The sequence below is a fragment of the Haliotis rufescens genome, unplaced genomic scaffold (assembly GCF_023055435.1).
Source record: "Haliotis rufescens isolate VD_foot unplaced genomic scaffold, xgHalRufe1.0.p SCAF_2, whole genome shotgun sequence".
Taxonomy (NCBI): Eukaryota; Metazoa; Mollusca; class Gastropoda; order Lepetellida; family Haliotidae; genus Haliotis; species Haliotis rufescens.
Genome location: NW_025963890.1, coordinates 49458264 through 49478132, shown reverse-complemented (window position 1 = coordinate 49478132; position 19869 = coordinate 49458264). Strand labels below are relative to the sequence as shown.

Sequence of the window (19869 nt, the reverse complement as noted above, 5' to 3'; positions counted from 1 at the left end):
CCAAGAGTGGAACGTTTGTGTAATTTATGTAGTTCTCCCGCGTTGGGTGACGAGTTTCTTTACCTTTTCAGGTGGGCAGTTCTTCTCCAATGGCGGTCTATGTACATACCTAAAGATCTCTCCGAATGTCCTGACATGTATAAATTGAAAAAGTGTTTATCCAGCACTAGAGTAAAATATATGAAAACTTTGTTCACATTCATCAATACCATCTTTAGAAATGTTGAAGCTGTTAAAAACGTGTATAAGATTCTTGTCACTTTATTTTTGTCATATTTCATTGAAACTATTAATCTCTAAATGTATTTGCACAATATCCCTGTCATCTTGATATTATTATTATATATCAATTCATAATATACTTTATTCTCATGCACCACCGTTGGTGGGTCTTTCTGACAATAAACTGAACTTAACTGAACTGACTGTTTGCGTGTAGATCGATGCTACAGACCATATTTCCGGGGTAGAATAGGTCTTCAGCAATCCATGCTTGCCTTAAAAGGTGACTATGCTTGTCGTTAAAGGCGACTAATGGGATCGGGTGGTCAGGCTCGCTGACTTGGTTGATGCATGTCATCGCGCGATCCCAATTGCGTGGATCGATGCTAATGATATTAATCACTGGATTGTCTGGTCCAGACTCGATTATTTACAGACCGCCGTCATATAGCTGGAATATTGCCGAGTGCGGCGTTAAACAACAAACCAAGCTACCAACCAACCAACCAACCAACCAACAGACCATATGTTTTGGTGAGTGTCGGGAAATGTACATATATACAAGTGCAAGATATACCTCCGTTCTGTCATACGTTCAGATGGGCGCTTCCGAATGAAGCCCTCACAACCTGCTGGCAACCTCGGGTCCAATTTTTATGCAATCATTAAAAACGTCCGTCTTATTTTAACAAATATTCTGTATATTTAGCAAATGCTCATACTTTCGAAATAACCGCCTGAATAATTCTCGGACTCACAAACTTGGTTGACACGGGATGAAGACGTTACTTTTACGACCGCTTCTTCTAGGGGAAGCGTGATCGCTCAATTGTTAGCTTTCATATACATACTATACTCTGTCGTTATTATATTAATATGATGAATGTCATTCTGTAATCAACCTGAACGGTTTGGCTTGGCCATTTACCTGTAATCCCACTGACTTTGACCCACACTACACCTGTACTGAGATAGCAGCGTCTTTAAATTTTATAAAGACAATATCTGATACACAAAAATCATGAGCTTTTTTAATGAATTAAAAAAAATAAAACCCCACGTGAATCTTGTTAATGTGGATTTCTAAACCATCAAGGCGAATTCCCTTGAGATAAATTATTTTGTCTGACGAACGCACTTTTGTCGTTGGTGATTTGTTTCTGGTCAGATGTATTATGGAACTCGATAGGTGTATAATAAGATCGCTATGTGTTAGGGTGGCAAGTGATGGACCAAAAATAGATCGCTAATCATTTGACGTCATCCAGCAATATGCTACTGTGAGTAATACCACTCTGCGCCGTCAGCCATAAAAAACATAAGGTTTAGTTTGTGGTTATAAGGGTGTCACTACATAGACTCTTTTTATAGTATTCAGAACATGGATGGACCCCTTCGGATCCGAGGTACAATAGGTATTCAGCAACCCATTCCGACTATGCTTGTCGTAAGAGCCGACTAACGGGATCGGAGGGTCAGGCTCGCTGACCTGGTTAATGCAGGTCATCGATCCACATTGCATAGATCGATGCTCATGATATCAATCACTGGATTGTCGGATCCAGACTAGATTATTTGCAGACTTCCGCCATATAGCTGGAATATTGCTGAGTTCGGCGTTAAATAACAAACAAACAAACGACAAGCACAGTCGCCTGTTCCGGCAAGCGTTGAAGTTCACGGGTCTCATTTATTGTGTGTCTATTTACTTCCCGTTTATCATTCCAGCTATGCCACAATTGTGGACTCCAGCAGACGCCGGGATTGTCGGCGTGGCGAGCGAACACTTAAACCACTAGGCTTCACAATGGGACAGTTTAAACGTCTGCACTTGATATCGATGCGACAGCCCGCACTGGCAACACATATTTCACATAAATGACATCACGTAGGAAGCACCCAGAAAATCGTGCGTTGTGTGTGCAGCCATTGAGTGGACGTTGAGTCACGTGCCAGCTGGTTGTAATCCATCTCAATCACGAAAGGCTGTAAATCTGAATCTGGGTCAACCAAATCAGTGGTCGACATCATTGGGAAGGATACACATTGAGACCACCCGATTGCCATGTTAATCACCTCTTTCCCCAAGCATAGGAGGCACTGGGGACATGTCCGCTTGCAAACAATGCCTGTGGGGTGGGTTTCTTACATCGAGAGGCACAGCGTAAATTTCATCTTAAAATCAAATCTTATGTCCCCCTTTCCCTAGGACCACGAATATTCCGAATCACCCCGAATCGGAAACTTTCGAAATTCGTGATGATTCGGCCAATATATGCAAATTTCGTGGCTAATCGGGTTGAAAAATTTGAAGAATGCCAAAAATGGGTTACGAATATGCCGAATGTTGTTCTTACTTAATTCTTACATGATTCGTAGTTGACTCGGGATATTTGTGGCTGTTTCGGGATGTTTTCGGGTTGAGGACACGAAATTTTGGAAGCCACGAATCGCTATGAATAGCCAAGAATGAATCGATTACGAAGCTGTTTCATTTAAGAACTTCAAGAAATGATTGAGATTTATCTACGAAAATGAAAAATGTCCTATTAGGGGTGATTCGGGATATTCGTGGTCGTAGTGAAATGGGGGCATTGGTGCTCGCTATCCTCCATTACAGGTAACCAAAGATCGAACGACCTTTCATCCGACCATTCAGAACGTCGCTTGCGAGATCGCGAAAGTGGCGGTCTGAATGTGTTTTTAGGATCATGCAACCTCGGAAGGTTTAACACTGGGCAATCAGAACGACCGTTACGATCTGATTCCGAATGCCAGACACCATCTATCCCTCGCTTCTATAGGATCAATATTTGAACCGGAGGACTTTCCAAAGCCCGTGGGAGGTACCACCATACACTCTCGGCAATCTTTTAGATATTCCAGATGTTTCTTTTGTTCAGGTTTCAAATTTTGAATCGAGAACTTTGTCAAAATATTTGTCAAAGCATAGTTTTGAATGAAGTCGCCATTTTGGAACTTGTGCAGTTCATGCTTTGTGATTAGCTAATATCATGTTGGGTCAAAGTTCGCGAAAAGTCATTCTGACGTGACCTGTAATGGGATGTTTGCGTAGCGGTAGCGAGCACTCAGATCTGAATTCAGTGAGATTGGGCACAGCGTTTGCCTTAAATCTTTATCGCGAGGGATTGTAACTTGCGAAAACCTCTAATCTGATGAAGGAGTAAGCATATACTCCGAAACGTTGTGTTCCTCATAATAAAGAAGTTGACATCCATAAATTCCCTTCCTCTCAGTATGATTTTACGAGGCATCATATATAATCTTTATTGTTCAATATTGACACAGTATCAACAGGTGGCATGCTGGATACACTAAGTAGACCGCCTTTATTATAACGGGTCATACATTTTTATGTTATGAACAATGTAAGTCTCTATAGTCCATGGGGCGGTCGGGTAGCCTAGTGGTTAAAGAGTTCGCTCGTCACGCCGAAGACCCGGGTTCGATTCCCGACATGGGTACAATGTGTGAAGCCCATTTCTGATGTCCCCCGCCGTGGTAGTGCTGGAATATTGCTAAAAGCGGCGTAAAACCATACTCACTCACTATAGTCCGTTTTCCTAAATTCAACTGTGGACCATATATTAAACCTCCCAGTCACACCGACACTAAAGAGCGAGGGTAGTATACTCCTTGGCACACGCCTTGCATTCGTATTACACCGGGACGATGCCGTTAGTTGTTGTCGGGAGGGCTGTACGATCAATGATCACGCCACACAGCCTGTGTCAGGCCTATGAGTCGTGTGTCGTCTGATGTTGTTAGTCACAGCAGCAGATGTCACAGTAGCTGAACATGAATAACTGAATATCCATGTGTGAAGTTTATGTCTGGCCACAAAAGTCTCTCACTCATGTCCATCTACCCCTAACACCACACAAATAACTGTGAGTGAGTATGGTTTTACGCCGCTTTAGCAATATTCCAGCAACATCACGGCAGGCGACACCACAAATGGGCTTCACACATTGTACCCAGGTCGGGAATCGAACCCCGGGTCCTCGGCTTGACGAGCGAACACTTTAACCTTTTAACCACTAGGCAACCTATCAGATATGAAAAACATAAAACGAATTAAATTAATTATTAAAAAATAATTAATTAAATACAAACAGAATATATTTCGGAAGATGCATGTATACTGTAATAACTGTAGTTATTAAATATATAATTATTTTGTAGTGGCCTTATTCGTCTCAGAAAACAATATAAAATTCAATAAAATCACCATTTTAAATTAACATGGTACATACATCATAAAAAATTCATAATAACTGTACGCAACGGTATATATTACGGGTTTATAGCTGTAATCACAGAATGAAAAATCTACCCAGATGACGATATGACACTAAACACCATACCATAATATACCGTGGGTAGTTGTTGATAATCAAGGTCAAGGTAACACAACAAGGCTTCCCTTACACCTGTGTGTTCTATTTATGGGGATTGTGTCATGGTGTGTCGTCACGACTTCTGCCTTGGAAAGCCTCGAGGCGGGAATCCACTGGAGTGAGAGCAGCTTCTGTCTTGATTTAGCTCACCTGTAAAATCCATCCGTATGATGCCTGCATATCAGCTCAACTGGTACACTATACCACCAAAGTGACACAGGTAGCTAGTTATTCATCATTACGTAGTGTGCAGATGTTGTTTGTGTGTACATATACATGTATATATGTCTCATGTCGTGGTTGTCAGTGACCGGGAAGTATGCCATTGTTGTATGTTTTATCATTGCATTGAATCAGCGTTATGGCGTGGCCTTGAATCAAAGGCGTTGTGGGTAATACACAGGGGTGGGGGTGGGAGTACACAGGGGTGGAGGTGGGTAATACACAGGGGTGGGGGTGGGTAATACACAGGGGTGGGGGTGGGTAATACACAGGGGTGGTGGTAGCTGGGAGTCAGGACCCATTCACCCCGGGCCCTTTACAATAGTAAAGTCATATAATCATGTCAGTTTGACCCATAATACTAGTCGACCCGTGAAGATCCGGGGTAGAATAGCAACCCATGCTTGCCGTAAAAGGCGACTATGCTTGTCGTAAGAGGCGACTAACGGGATCGGGTGGTCAGGCTCGCTGACTTGGTTGATGCATGTCATCGATCCCAATCGCGTGGATCGATGCTTATGATGTCAATCACTGGATTGTCTGGTCCATACTCGATTATTTACAGACCGCCGTCATATAGCTGGAATATTGCTGAGTGCAGCGTTAAACAACAAACAAACAAACAGAAACATAATACTAGTCATATATGTGCAACATTACTCCGGACAGCGCTGCTATCCTGTTCAATTCTACCCTATCCACCCCTTACTAACTCATCCCCAACACTGGCATTGGAAATCTGTCATCTCAAACCTAATCTTATTTTGGACGTATTTACATATCTGTTTTTAGGTATTAAAGAGTTAAGGTAACTCGAGTAAACATATGCCATCGGTTGGAAAAGATTAGCCTTGCTCCAAAGCTTTACTGAAAGAAAACTTGGATGTGTAGTAATTCTCTCCTCCTAATAGGAAAGTCTAGATATGTGGACAGTACATCTGAGGACTCCAGTCTGTTATAGGGATAACTTTTCTTATTATTTACATAATCTAGAAATTATTATTTAAACTAATAATCATTGCCTCAAAGACTTGTGCAAGTCTAGGAAGAGATAACAGTTGCTTGCCTCACGCTGTAGAACGGTTATGTAATCAGTAAAGGCTGCATCTAAAGTCGCACTTGTATACAACATTGACATGTAAGTTTAGGTATCCTGATTGTTAACATTTACGTCATTGACTAAACTTTGACATACTTTCGTTTCGGACAATCATCATATCATACAAAACGCGTTTTAGTGAGAGCATTCAAGCCTACGAGAGCTGTGAGCTGCATATATCTAGGCGAGAACTACAGTCACAATGAGTCACAGCCGGTTCGAAGGTAGGCGAAATAGATATGAAGGATGTCAAGGCCATAGCTGGTGGGGTTACCTCCGTGCACGGAGAAGCGAACAAATATCATTGTCGTAAAATGATGGCATGATGTTTCAGCTTACCCAAAATAAACCCTCAACCTGGTGATAAAAGTTGTGGTTGTCGGAAAGTGTTACTAAGAGTCAATGGATATTTAACCCGGTAAGTACAAATTTAGATGTGTAGGGGTTGAACTTCATTAGTGTTGTTATTTGCCGACATTACAATTAAATGCATTAACTGTAAATTATGTAAGTTTTGATTAGCTGTAGATCTGCTATTACGAAAGATAGATACTAGATGGATAGGTTTATGATAGATAGATTCAGTATGATATAGATAGATAGATAGATAGATAGATAGATAGATAGATTCAGTATGATATAGATAGATAGATAGATAGATAGATAGATAGATAGATTCAGTATGATATAGATAGATAGATAGATAGATAGATAGATAGATTCAGTATGATATAGATAGATAGATAGATAGATAGATAGATTCAGTATGATATAGATAGATAGATAGATAGATAGATAGATAGATAGATTCAGTATGATATAGATAGATAGATAGATAGATAGATAGATAGATAGATTCAGTATGATATAGATAGATAGATAGATAGATAGATAGATAGATAGATTCAGTATGATATAGATAGATAGATAGATAGATAGATAGATAGATAGATAGATAGATAGATAGATAGATAGATAGATAGATAGATAGATAGATTCAGTATGATATAGATAGATAGATAGATAGATAGATAGATAGATAGATAGATAGATAGATAGATAGATAGATAGATAGATAGGCAGGCTGGCAGGCAGGTCTAATGTACATTTGATTGATAATATATCTTCACGTGAGGTTAAGAGACTGCAAACTATGAACAGTTTAATGAAACAGAACAATGTTATCAGCAAATAAGAACATGATATCTTTAAGTTGTTGTAACACGAACATTCCACAGTTACATTATTCTTTCATAGTACACGCAAGCTTGGTTATAAAGAAGATGAATAAAAGTGGACTTAGGACACAACCTTATCTCACACCAGTGTTTGTTGGAAAACAGTTTTTACACAAGATTTAGCCCCGAATACTTACTTTTTAGGACACTAAATAATTTACCATGATAGCCATTGATTAGTAACAAAGGATAGCATTATTTTCATGTCAACAAAATCAAGATTCTTTATTTCAGTATTAGAGACCTCGTGGCCCAGTGCCAGTATTTATTTGTGAATCTTACACCAGTGATATGTAATGTAATAATACATAATATACTTAATGTACATCAATTTCTCTTGACATACAAAGCAAGACCTTTGATTGTTCAACGTGTTGTGGAGGACATTAGTTCAATTAATTTCTGACAAGAAGGATATGTATGGTAACATTGTGGAATGAATGTATTTCTACTTTGCTAATAATGCGAACAGTCAAGTACAAAATGGTGATGTTCCTCAACGATTAATTCATCACAATGGGCACAGTAGCAGGTAATCAATATTAGTTTTCGCATTATTTTTACTGCACTGCAGTGTTTGTATTTTAAACTAAGAGAAAGTGTGTGAAACTTAGCTAGAACACTGATCAAATCTTTATTTAACATACATCGGTAGTAATGACTTGTACGATTAATAATTTGAGAGGACATCGGAGCTAGTATTTCTTTTTAAACCATTTCTGTATCTCGGTATCTACACACATCTGTTTAAAGATAACTATGAAACCTTTAGTGTTTCCATAATTTTGTGCAATCCAGACATAGCAAAACCTGAAATAGTAAATAGTAACATTGTGGCATGTAAAACCTAATTTAAAGCCCCAAACGTACCATGCAATATTAACATTATAACATTAATGTGGTTATTCACCACGTTTTGAAACACTTTTTTTGAAGCACAATGAGTTTATTGTTTCACCATGGACATTATCTGGGATTTTTGTCTTAGATATTTTTTTCAGCTACAGATGCAAAACCAGATATTTCTTAAATTAAAACAATGAGCCTGAATAATTTTTTTCTAAAACACACCTTGCAACAATGTAAGGAAGGAAGGAAGAAGCATTTGGGGAGCCCATGCCCCCTCTTCCTGACCTTTTGGGAATGTGACTTTGAAGTCTGAAATAATGAAATAAGATTTTCATTTTGTGGGTGATATCTTACAAAGCTTTTTGTCAAAATAAATGTCTGGGCAAATATTTGTAAACGTTGTAAAACATTGTTTGACAACACACAGATGCGAAATGTCATTATTGGTTTTGTTTCGACGCCATCCTAAATGTTCCATTCATGAATGTGCATGATTTCATTATTTGATCAATTTTACAAGAATGTGTCAGCTGTTACAATCTCAGCATAAATTAGGTTATGTAGATGTTAATCTAGTATACATGCCAGTGTTCAGCAACGAGTAAGTTATTTAAGAAGCAATGGAATATTTGCCCACCTAACTTTTGACAACATTCATTGTGAAGCATACGAGTCAAAGAGCCGTAAGCGGCGGTTGTGTTGCCTTTTGATAAAAGCGTTCGCTTGACACACCGAGTTACCGGGTTCGATTCCACACATTGGTGCAATGGGAGATAATGCTTGAATGTTGCTAAACGCGGCGTAAAACCACACTTACTAATTCAGAACCGCCGTGTTTATTACTGTTATGTACTGCCTCAACTGCATTGGCCCCTCGGCCTGAGACGATAATTATCACTTTCCATACTTGCGTCGTCGTAGTCCAGCTATATGACAGCGGTCTGTATATAATCGAGCATGGGCCACACAATTGATATCATGACCATCGATCCACGCAATTGAGATATGATGACATGCGTCAACCAAGTCAGCGAGCCTGACCACCCGATCCCATTGTTCGCCTCTTACGACAAGCAGAGTCGCCTTTTACGACAAGCAGAGTCGCCTTTTACGACAAGCAGAGTCGCCTTTTACGACAAGCAGAGTCGCCTTTTACGACACGCATAGTCGCCTTTTACGACAAGCATAGTCGCCTTTTACGACAAGCAGAGTCGCCTTTTACGACAAGCATAGTCGCCTTTTACGACAAGCAGAGTCGCCTTTTACGACAAGCATAGTCGCCTTTTACGACAAGCAGAGTCGCCTTTTACGACAAGCATAGTCGCCTTTTACGACAAGCAGAGTCGCCTTTTACGACAAGCATAGTCGCCTTTTACGACAAGCATAGTCGCCTTTTACGACAAGCATAGTCGCCTTTTACGGCAAGCATGGGTTGCTTAAGACCTACTCTTCCCAGGATCTTCACGGGTCGCCATGATTATGACCTTTGGTCTATCAGCACCATGTCCGTGGCCGTATGTCCTACCACGGTAGTAGTCTATGAACTGTCTCACTTAAAGTTTTCTCCAACTGACATACATGAAATGCTAACTCACTCACTAACTCGATGATAATAGGAACACAGCGTGTTTACTATATCAAGTGTTTTTCCTTCAGTCTCGAGTTACATTTCTTTCTGAAAGCAAGTTAAAAGGTCTTTAATAGTTTAAGGACGGTGCTCGTGTAGTTCGGATTTCAACGGAATTTGTAGAGTATGTTAATTGTCAAATATTGAACTATTAGCCAAATATGAATATTCCAAACATCCGCGATACATGCCATGTTTGTGTTGCCATTTAGTTATATGTTTCATTGATGAGGTGACGGGGATTGGGATCTTTGTCATGATGACTATTAAGATAAATAAAGACTATTTGACATAGTCATTACATTAGGTTTTCTTTGCAAATGGACGTACAGAAGGATCCCCCTCTCACGTGCCTTCAGAGATTTGTTATAAGTCGGTGTTTCTGTCTTTCATGAACCATCCCACCCCGACCTATGATTTTGTTTCTAATGAGGCATTTAATCATTATACAACTGCACCCAGCAAACCTGTCAACCAAATTTGTAAATACTAAATATAAAGCATATGCATATGGCAAGTTAATTTCAGCAGAACTAAAATAATTACGTTTCTACAGTTTAGAAATGACGACACTGGATGAGGCTGATCATGACGTCACGTCCGGTGATCCTGAGCAAAGAAAAACCTCTGACCATGTGGACAGTGGCTGTGCCAGGAACTGGGTGAGCATCAAGTAACACTTTTATATGCATATTATTATTATTGTTATTATTATTGTGCAGATTAAAATAAATAAATGCAGCAAAGAGAGCCAGGCCGGTAGGGCTCATCATCAGCTCAGGGCCCTTGCCCCCTCGATATTGTATCCCAGACAGCGAATGGGACTTCTCCCAGGAAACGCTGCCTTGTCGAACCCACCCATACCTTTTCTGAGAATGTGAAGACTCCCCAATACTGCAGCCTTTTCCATTACCAAGATTGTTGGAAGGGCAGTGTTCCTGACATTCCGTGAGCGAGGTCCACATATTTACCTTGTTTTTCCTGAATCACATTAGTGACAGATGCATTGTGATTATTTTCGTTCACGTCTGTATCGTCGTCGTCACCATCATCATACTCATTATTCTTTTGAAGACCTACTTTCAAATTAAAGACGATAAAGTAGAGTAGAGTTCAGTTGTCTATAGTCTACAACTTCAATGTCATAAATGTGCATCTTGCAGTCAAGATTCAAAGGTATACGAAACTGTCATGGCAAGCTGAGTGAAGTAGTGTCATCTGTATTCAAGGACAGTGACCCCCCTCGACACAGGACCACCTCGGTAAGTAGTCAACACTCATGCCTCTTATGATTGCTCAATTCAATTTCGCAGATATGAATAATTTACATTCTACCATGAATTTGGAAATTACTCGATTCTGACTGGACAATCAGAGGTTATTAAATCACAATAAACCCCCTCTGATTAAAACAGCTGGTTTGACGGCCGCATCACCGCAGAAGCTAATATTCATAGAATAGAACTTTTTTCAATCATTGTCGGTAGGCGTATTTAAATAATTATACCTACAAGTATAGCTTACAAATTGCAAAGTTACCGTTACTTCAAAATTCAAAGGATGTGTGGCAATACATTTCGCGCAGAAAAAAACGATACAAATCAACAAAGAGGGTGTATTTTAAGTTTTGGAGACAACAGAGAGCTTGGAATTTTAGCGCTTTTCTATTTACGACTGAGACGTCACATCTTTTGCGTCACAATGAGAGATATGACGTCATAATGGTGACGTTCGCTGTGGAACGAAAGCTTTGCAAAGCTTGCTAAGTTTGCTTTAGGGGTGCCCACCTCATGTTAGCTTTCCAAGTTGCCGTGCTTATAAGCTGCCAATGCCTATCACATGTTCGAGTGAAGTATTACCGTGTAAACAACTGCCTGAGCATATACAGCACCACATAGTTTTTTTAGCTGATTCACAATGACCTTAACCAAAGAGGTAAAGGCGACACATTTTCCTACTTTAATCTGTAATGCTGCTTCAAAACCAAAGTACTGAAGAGCAGCATTAATTCCCAGGCCACTCAGTCACCCGTTGTAAGATAAAATGAGTTGGTTGGTTGCAGGAGAGTGACATCTCCAGACAAGTGAGTCATCTCCAGAAGGAGATGGAGAAACAGAGTGAGGGGCAGGCAAGCATTAAGCAGAGCCATGACGAACTGAAAAAGACTGTGTTGGAACTCAAGGACAGTGTAACATCTCGATCTTGCAGCGTCGGTGACATCTTCTCTCAGGAAGGACCTTATTGCACATCAACGCCAGCCCCTCGCAGGGTAATGACCGGCACAGGTCTTTCTTATACATCAGAAACATGGTAATATTCAAAATCCAACACTGAAGAAAACCCTCAAATGCCGTACCGTTATTTGAATGTATGCCATATAGCCTTCAAACTTTATGTATTAAGAACAGCTGGACGTAATTTTTATTGTCACACAAAAAAGCTTAATAAATTGTAATAATCCAGGCCAATGTTCTTGTCTCAGTATTTCTCTTTTCATCTTTTCATTTCGGACATTCCCCCTTCAGGTGTTCTCTCGCACCAGCAGCTCCACCAGTGTTCCTGCTTTCTGTTTCACATCTGGGACCACCTCGGACTTCAGTGAGTTGTCCTCATGCAACTCCGGCTGTACCAAGTCAATGGACATCTTGCGACAGAGGGACACTTTGGAGACGTGCCTGTCAAGAGAGGTAATTTGGACTTTTTGAGTAATCAAACAATTTGGAGAAAGGTGAAAGATCACTTGATTATTATGAAGGTACATAGTGTCTACAATGAACTGCCTACCCTTTTTCCGAACAAAATAATACTGCAATATGACCAACCTTTATGGTAAAAGCCACAGAAATGTGTCCGAACAAAATGTCCGTTTCTGACATCTGTAATTAAGATGAGGGCAATGGTTTAGCTTTTGATATAAATTGAATGAGTAGTCTAAATGTATATGCTTCACATTACATAATGTTAATCTCCACTCACACAGATGCTGAGGAATGTGGAAAGGCATTTGGAAGATGTTAAACTCAGAGACCAGCAGCTTTCAGACGATATGGCCCAACTGATGGCACGCGTGAAAGACCTCTGGCGTCTGAAGACTCGGGACAAACGTAACCGTGGAAGTTACCACTCCTTGGTGAATGCTGACCACAGAACAGATCCCCTGCCTCCTCATATCCAAGCCTTTTGTATGAAACTGGAAGATGTCATACGTACGTACAACGATAGGCTGGCCACCAGGTTAGCCCTTACCATATAAGACTGCCTCCGTGGTCTAGTGGTAGAGCGTCCGCCCGGGTTCAATCCTGGCCGCGTGACACAAAAAGACTTTAAAGTATGGTACTTGTTGTCGCTAAGAGGACTGATCGGCACGGAGTCAGTATACTGTGTCTGAGTGGGGTATTCATGTTAAATTGCGACATGGTATCTCAGTTGGCTAGCACTATAAAATCGGTATTATTCTGGACTAGTACAAGCCGTAACACACACACACACACACACACACACACACACACACACACACACACACACACACACACACACACACACACACACAGGGACTGGGTTATTTATTGTACAAATCAACGTTAATCCCTACTCACTCATTCACTCACTCATTTACCAATTTACATCCAAAGACATTTCAAACAATTGTACTACATGTATTTGTAAGAGGGTTTTACTGATGTTAAAACTCCACCCTTCCAGACGTCCGTGTGAGTGACCTGGCGAGATATCTCAACGTGTCTGACATGGGAATTCTGGAGGGTAACAACGCATCCTATAGGAGCCTGTTCTGGGGGGTAATACAGCAATGGAACATGGAATGTCAAGCTAGAGGTTCACCTGCACTGCTGGAAACGCTCATAGATGCATGTCAGAAGTGTGGCGTTCAGCATCCATTAAAAGGCAAGACAATTTAACCAAAATAATGTCCATAAATGTTGGTGTCAGCTCTGAATGGGTTTATCTTCAAATTATGTGTTTAATACTTATACTGCTGTCTGTCATATATATGTACAATAACTGGTTCATTCCTTGTAGTGGAGCCAATGCCAGTGCATCACCGCCGGATCCTAGAGCAGAACTACTCTTTCCTGGCCGAGCATGTGATGGTTCCTCTGTTACTCACGTATCTCAGGGACAGTGGATTCCTCACAAACGATCTCGTCCAGTATGTGCTGCAGCCGGACCCCAGACCAGATAAGGTCCACCGACTGGTGGACATCATGACAGTTTTCGGCAAAAAGTCCCTTAACCTTCTGCAAGATGCCCTGAGAAGGTCAGATCAGGGTCATATTGCCGATATGTTGGTCTGCCGGGATGATGAAGCGTTTGAACCAGGTGGGCGAAATATTTCAGCACTTTCAACCACAGAGATGGCCCCATTTCCACCAGACACATTAGGACTGATTCTACTTCAAGGACACGGGTCTTTTGCATGTCATTATGTCTAATTTATGATCCATATTTTTTTACAAGAAAAATATGACCCGAAATTATCTAGTATCGGAAATCCACCATCGTATAACATACAACAGTCACACAATAGATACCTGTTCCATGTTAATTAATTCGTCAATGCCTGAATAACCAAAATAAAGTTCACAAATGTAAATACTCTGAATGGAGCTCAATGTCAAATTATGTGTTTAATACATGTACTGCCGTCTACCACAAGCTTTGGTGAAAGTCATCTCTCTTCTATCGAAAAAAGTAAAGATTCTCAATTATATGCCGGTTAACTTTGACACCAGAAGAATACAAGCAGGACTATGGGTTCTATTTGCAACGTTTCTCGGCAATTTATAAGGAGTAATATTTGGAAAAACAAAGTAATGAGGACAGTTCTTCCAAGACAGTGCACAGTCTGTATATATATTGTGCTCAAACTGTAACCTGCACATACATGTATGTTATTCATTTTGTTTGTTGTTACCCAGATCAGACGGCCTCGGCTCTACCCAGTGAGTCAGTTCGCCTCCAGGAGAGCCTAAAGTGCCAGTTGAAGGAACTGAACATCTCCACAGATCAGATCAGGAGGCAGAAGGAGGTGTGTCAGGTACCCTCGTGGAAGCTGTGGTCAGGTGAGGCCCGCATCTTCTTTCAGTCAAGTGAACACCAGCCAGGGACAAAATGTCTGTATCACCTGTGCATGGATATACAGAACAGCATCACAAGTACCTTCTTCTCTGTGACAGCTACAAAGCCATGCCATGTTTGCTGTTTCTGGTATTACAGCATGCTTTGACTGAAACCGATTGATTAATCACTGTCTTACCTGTTACTCCAGGTCACACCTTGTCGTCTTCCATGATATTTTAATGATTAAAAGCGAGGTATATTTACTCATACCATGTTTGCTGTTTCTGGTATTACAGAATGCTTTGACTGAAACCGATTGATTAATCACTGTCTTACCTGTTACTCCAGGTCACACCTTGTCGTCTTCCATGATATGTTAATGATTAAAAGCGAGGTATATTTACTCATACCATCATTGTGAACGATGTTTGTTTGCATGTGATGTGTAATTTAAGAATGTGAGATACTCATAAGCCTAATAAAATACAATGTATATTAATGATAACACTATATACAAAAAGACAATGAATGCATTTCAGGACTGTTTCTCAACTTGGAGGTGTCAGTGAAAATCCCCCACCACACTGTAAATAGTCTGAGGCTGCTTATCGAGGCTAACCATCTGCGGAATTTTAAACACGATCATATTGTTCAGCTGTTTGGTGTCAGCATGCAGACAGACCCTCCATGGATCATCACTGAGTCAGTCACTGGGAACCTGCTGAATCACATCCGGGGTATGCAAGGGATGGAGGTCAGCGCTTCAATAATACTTGGAATGGCAACTCAGGTAACATATTCAGCAACTTTCGTTTACAAATGCACTGAAGACCCGTGCTTGTTATCGGAGTGAGTGAATGGGTGAGTTAGGTATTACACCGCTGTGAATAGTATTTCAGTTGTATCGAAGCGTGTCAATGGAGGAGGAAAGCCTGAAGTGATTCAGGTCTTAGACGATAACTTTTTTTGTGAAACCAACGAGCAAGGAAATGGAGTTGACAAGCCAGTAATATTAATTAATGTGTATCTGGTATTCTAGACTAACAATTAGTCCTAGACATAAGGTTATCTTATTTGAAAATATATCTACAAAATAGAAAATATTATCGAAATGGAAACCAGAACAAGGTGCTGAATTTCAGGATTTCCTTGACATGCCAAATCATTCCAGACCTCAGCTGGATGCGTTTTTGAATATATTATCTCGGTTCTAGGGAGACAGACTACTAGTATTCAAATCCACGTACATATGTTTCTGGCGCCCATGACGGACGCACATCAGTACATGGAATTGCGGCACTGTGGACGACTGGTCCAGTACCCGTTCAACCACTCCTTCCCTTCCCTTCCCTTCCCTTTCCCACCTTATTAGAAGACATTAGGGTCGGTCGTCATTTCCCATCAGACTACAGTGGGCGGTATTGCTGGACAGGATTATGGCAAAAGGAACCCAACCATCAGTCATTACCTTGTGTTTGTTGTTACCATGGCCATGTTAATCAATGCTCACTGTATCAGCCAGATGCTTGGCCATGGGAAGGACTGGCAGGAAATATTATTGTGCACATAACTACCATATGGCATAACAATCTGGCGGCAGAATTAAACCCTGTTCAAACTGTTTGTCTTCCAACCAAAGTCTTAAATCTTTTCATGTCTTGCACATAACGAAAACAAAACATAAAGAGCCCCTATGAACTGTATTTGCAGAGTTGTCCCCTTTAGAGGCCGAACACCAGTTATCAGATTGGTTTTGTATTGTTATACTCGGGAACAATATCCAAGTAAACAGGCAAACCAGTGACTGAAATCAGTCCCCGATCATTTCCAGTCCCCTCTACGACAAACATAGGTTAATTCATAGGATGAAAACACAATGACATTGACAATTCCTGATAGGGTACTATTATATAGTTAGGCGTAATTCTCAGTCAAAAAGTAAATAAAACCGACAACATTCGTTTCATGACCATAAAAACCAGAGTTGTTTGTACGATTCCGTCTAAATCTTGAGCATGTGTTTATGAATCACTACTAAATTATACCAGGTGTTCGCGAAAAGATGAGCAAATGCTGCCCCACCGATGGCACCCATCAGACACACTCAACATTCAAACAGATTAAGTTCAGATAATTGTATTCAATGACAATATGTGGAAAACATACCCATTGCAAACACAATGGGCTTTTGTTTCTGTGGCTGGAAACGTACCAGAATTTGTAAAATTTCAAATGCATTTCTTTTCGATTTGCTGACATTTTCACCCCAATGAAACTATGCACATGTTTGAGGTAGATCTGTCACTAATTGTTTTGGAAACCATGCACGAAAACTCCCATGATGTTCCGCTGATCCCACCGAAGCACTGGTAAAAGATACCAGTTAGTATGGTGGGCAATCCATGGCTGAGCTGAATGCTCCAATATCTTGGCATGGGATATGTGCTTAACCCCTAACTCACTCATTCCATATATGTTGTTGAGGGTGTTAATTTCCTTTGGATAACACTCAGGATTTCCAGCTCAGTAACATGATCCAAATGCCCCTACAGGAATGTTGCTCAATGAATGAATGAATGAATGAATGAATGAATGAATGAACACTTCACACTGAACTCGGTGAGATTAACCAGATGACCCTGCAGGGATATAGTTCCATTCAGTGCACCAGAATGAATGAATGAATGAATGAATGAATGAATGAATGAATGAATCCCACCAGAAAGTGTAACCCAATCTAGTGTATGACAGAAGTGATATATTTTCATTTTATTTTGATGAATGAACGTCACATGTTATTGCAGCTGAGCAGCGCTATGGTTCACCTGGAGGGGAAGGAATGCATCCATGGGGACTTGCGAGCTGAGAACGTACTGATGACCGACAAGAAAACCCTCAAGGTTGCCAACTTTCATGTCACGATCCCTTCTGACAAGACTGATGAAAGTATGTTGGTTTCATAATGTATTCGTTTCCGAACAGAATGAAACATAAATATAGATATGCCAATAGTTTCATATTAGCATGTCTCTCACTAGTACCTTATGGATTCTAGTTGCCAAGAAATGATGCCTTCCAAAGTATGAAGTATATTGATTGCAGTGGTAATGCCCACATCTCCCTGGAGACTAATTCTTTACCAGTTCAATTACCTGTTATTTTAATCAATTCTCACCGATTCTTGATGACCTCTTAATATGTCAAACCTCAACGTAAGTAGAATGGTACTCCTTTCAGTGGCTAACTACAGCAGATGGTCAGCTCCCGAGGTCATCAACTCAGGGGTGAGGTCCACCAAGGCGGATGTATGGGCCTATGGTATACTGTTGTGGGAACTCGTCACCCTGGGAATGGTTCCATATCCAGGTAAACTCGTCATCACCACACATAAAGCTAACACCTGCTACATTGTAGCTCTGCATATTTCGGAAGTGGTTACTAACATGATTGCAAAATCATGTTATTCCTGTAAAGTAATTATGTCCAACGCTGTAATATTTAAGCTAAACTTGTTTTATATTTTAGAGTGAAGGTGCGTGTTTTCTTCTGTATAGATTTTGCAATCGACCTTATGGCGGACAAGGTTCTTCGGGGATACGTCATGCCTCATCCACGTCCACAATTCCAAGCCCCCTTCGTCATATTTGACATCATGAAAAGGTGTTGGAGATATCATACTTCTGAAAGACCAAACTTTAAAGAAGTGGATACTGAGCTCACAAATTGTCTGGAAAAACGAAACCTTGGACGAGAGGTAGGAAGCTATTTGAAAACATATTAGAACATGTTTGCAAAACCAAATGTGTGAACTCATAGCCTTTATTTGCACGAATGCATCGGACCAATTCACAAAAGGAAATTAAATATCACAAGATATATGTCTCAACATCTACCTCTCTGTATGACTGAAAGTCGTTATGTGAAAATTGCTTGATTGCAGGATCACTCCCCCATGATAACTTCAGTGGAAGTTAGCATTGTAGGTAAATGTAAACTTCAAACTGATTCCCATGCATGATGTATCCAATTGATATTCACAATTGAAAGCTCCAGAAGTCAAGAGTATTTTGTAAGAATTTAACTATTTTTATGATTGCCTGAATACATTATCAGTGTGTAAGAAACGTGTATCTTACTACAGCGCCCAAGACATAACATGCTGAACAGAGGGTCACGTCGCTCGAGTGTGGACAGTCGACGTGACTCCGTCAGACGCCAACGTAGGATCCGACAGAAGAAGGAGACGCAGGAGGGGGTGTTGAATGAAGGACTACATGTGCCCATAGGTGCCCAGAAATATCCTGAGAAGGATGATTGCACGAAGAAGGAAGAGAAGATGAAGAAGAAAAGCATATGGGAGAGATTGGGACTGGTTAGGAAGAAGAAGAAATAAACATGTCCATTTTTCATACTTCACATATGATATCATTGTGCATAGTTTTCTCATGAAAACGATTTTGTCGCTTTTATATTCAACATGACCTCAACTGACCTCTTATCAGGCATGTCATCGTATCAACATTCATTTCAACATTCCATACAGCTGTCAACATTCATTTCAACATTCCATACAGCTGTCAACATTCATTTCAACATTCCATACAGCCGTGCAGATATAGAAACCGATTGCACAACACAGTATTTCGTGATGATTGCTCACATTGAAAAGATAGTTAATACATTGTGTTTTATCAACCGTACCCTACCAAGCTGAATTTGTACAAACCATTTCAGTACATATTTACACTCTCGACAAAATGGCAAGAACTGATATAATTGTACAATATGGTGGTCTATTGCCATTGCAATGTAGCAGGCCACTGGAAGTTCCGAGATAATAGTTTTACTGTATAGATTATGAAGTATTGTACTGCATTTATTTCGTATATATATATATATAGATAGATAGATAGATAGTTTTACTGTATAGATTATGAAGTATTGTACTGCATTTATTTCGTATATATATATAGATAGATAGACAGATAGATAGATATAGATATATATATAGATATATATACTGAACCAAATTAAAAACTTCACAATCCTAAAATTTAAACATTTTGACCAGTTATCATTGTGGGCCCTTATTGTGTATTATACAGTAATGGC

General features: G+C 40.2%; 1 protein-coding gene across 2 annotated transcripts; it reads left to right on the top strand.

Moving 5' to 3' along the window:
• The first annotated feature begins 4706 nt into the window (after positions 1-4706).
• LOC124146294 lies at positions 4707-19661 on the top strand. 2 transcript variants are annotated; one of them, XM_048400092.1, is made up of 15 exons: positions 4707-4863; positions 6299-6382; positions 10235-10340; positions 10842-10940; positions 11741-11947; positions 12204-12365; positions 12659-12884; positions 13381-13581; positions 13717-14016; positions 14616-14759; positions 15297-15547; positions 17562-17703; positions 17995-18123; positions 18312-18511; positions 18899-19661. In XM_048400092.1, the coding sequence occupies exons 3-15, from the start codon at positions 10242-10244 to the stop codon at positions 19148-19150; spliced, it is 2412 nt and encodes an 803-aa protein (XP_048256049.1). In that variant the 5' UTR covers positions 4707-4863; positions 6299-6382; positions 10235-10241; the 3' UTR covers positions 19151-19661. The 2 variants fall into 2 exon arrangements, with proteins under 2 accessions (XP_048256049.1, XP_046372486.2); XM_046516530.2 differs by lacking the exon at positions 6299-6382.
• The last annotated feature ends 208 nt before the right edge of the window (positions 19662-19869 follow it).

Bases quoted from the DNA above. Each gene is read 5' to 3' on its own strand.
- LOC124146294 (XM_046516530.2), top strand. From the start codon at position 10,242: ATGACGACACTGGATGAGGCTGATCATGACGTCACGTCCGGTGATCCT. The intron at 12,366-12,658 runs GTAATTTGGACT...CCACTCACACAG, and splicing joins AGACGTGCCTGTCAAGAGAG to ATGCTGAGGAATGTGGAAAG. The intron at 18,512-18,898 runs GTAGGAAGCTAT...ATCTTACTACAG, and splicing joins AACGAAACCTTGGACGAGAG to CGCCCAAGACATAACATGCT.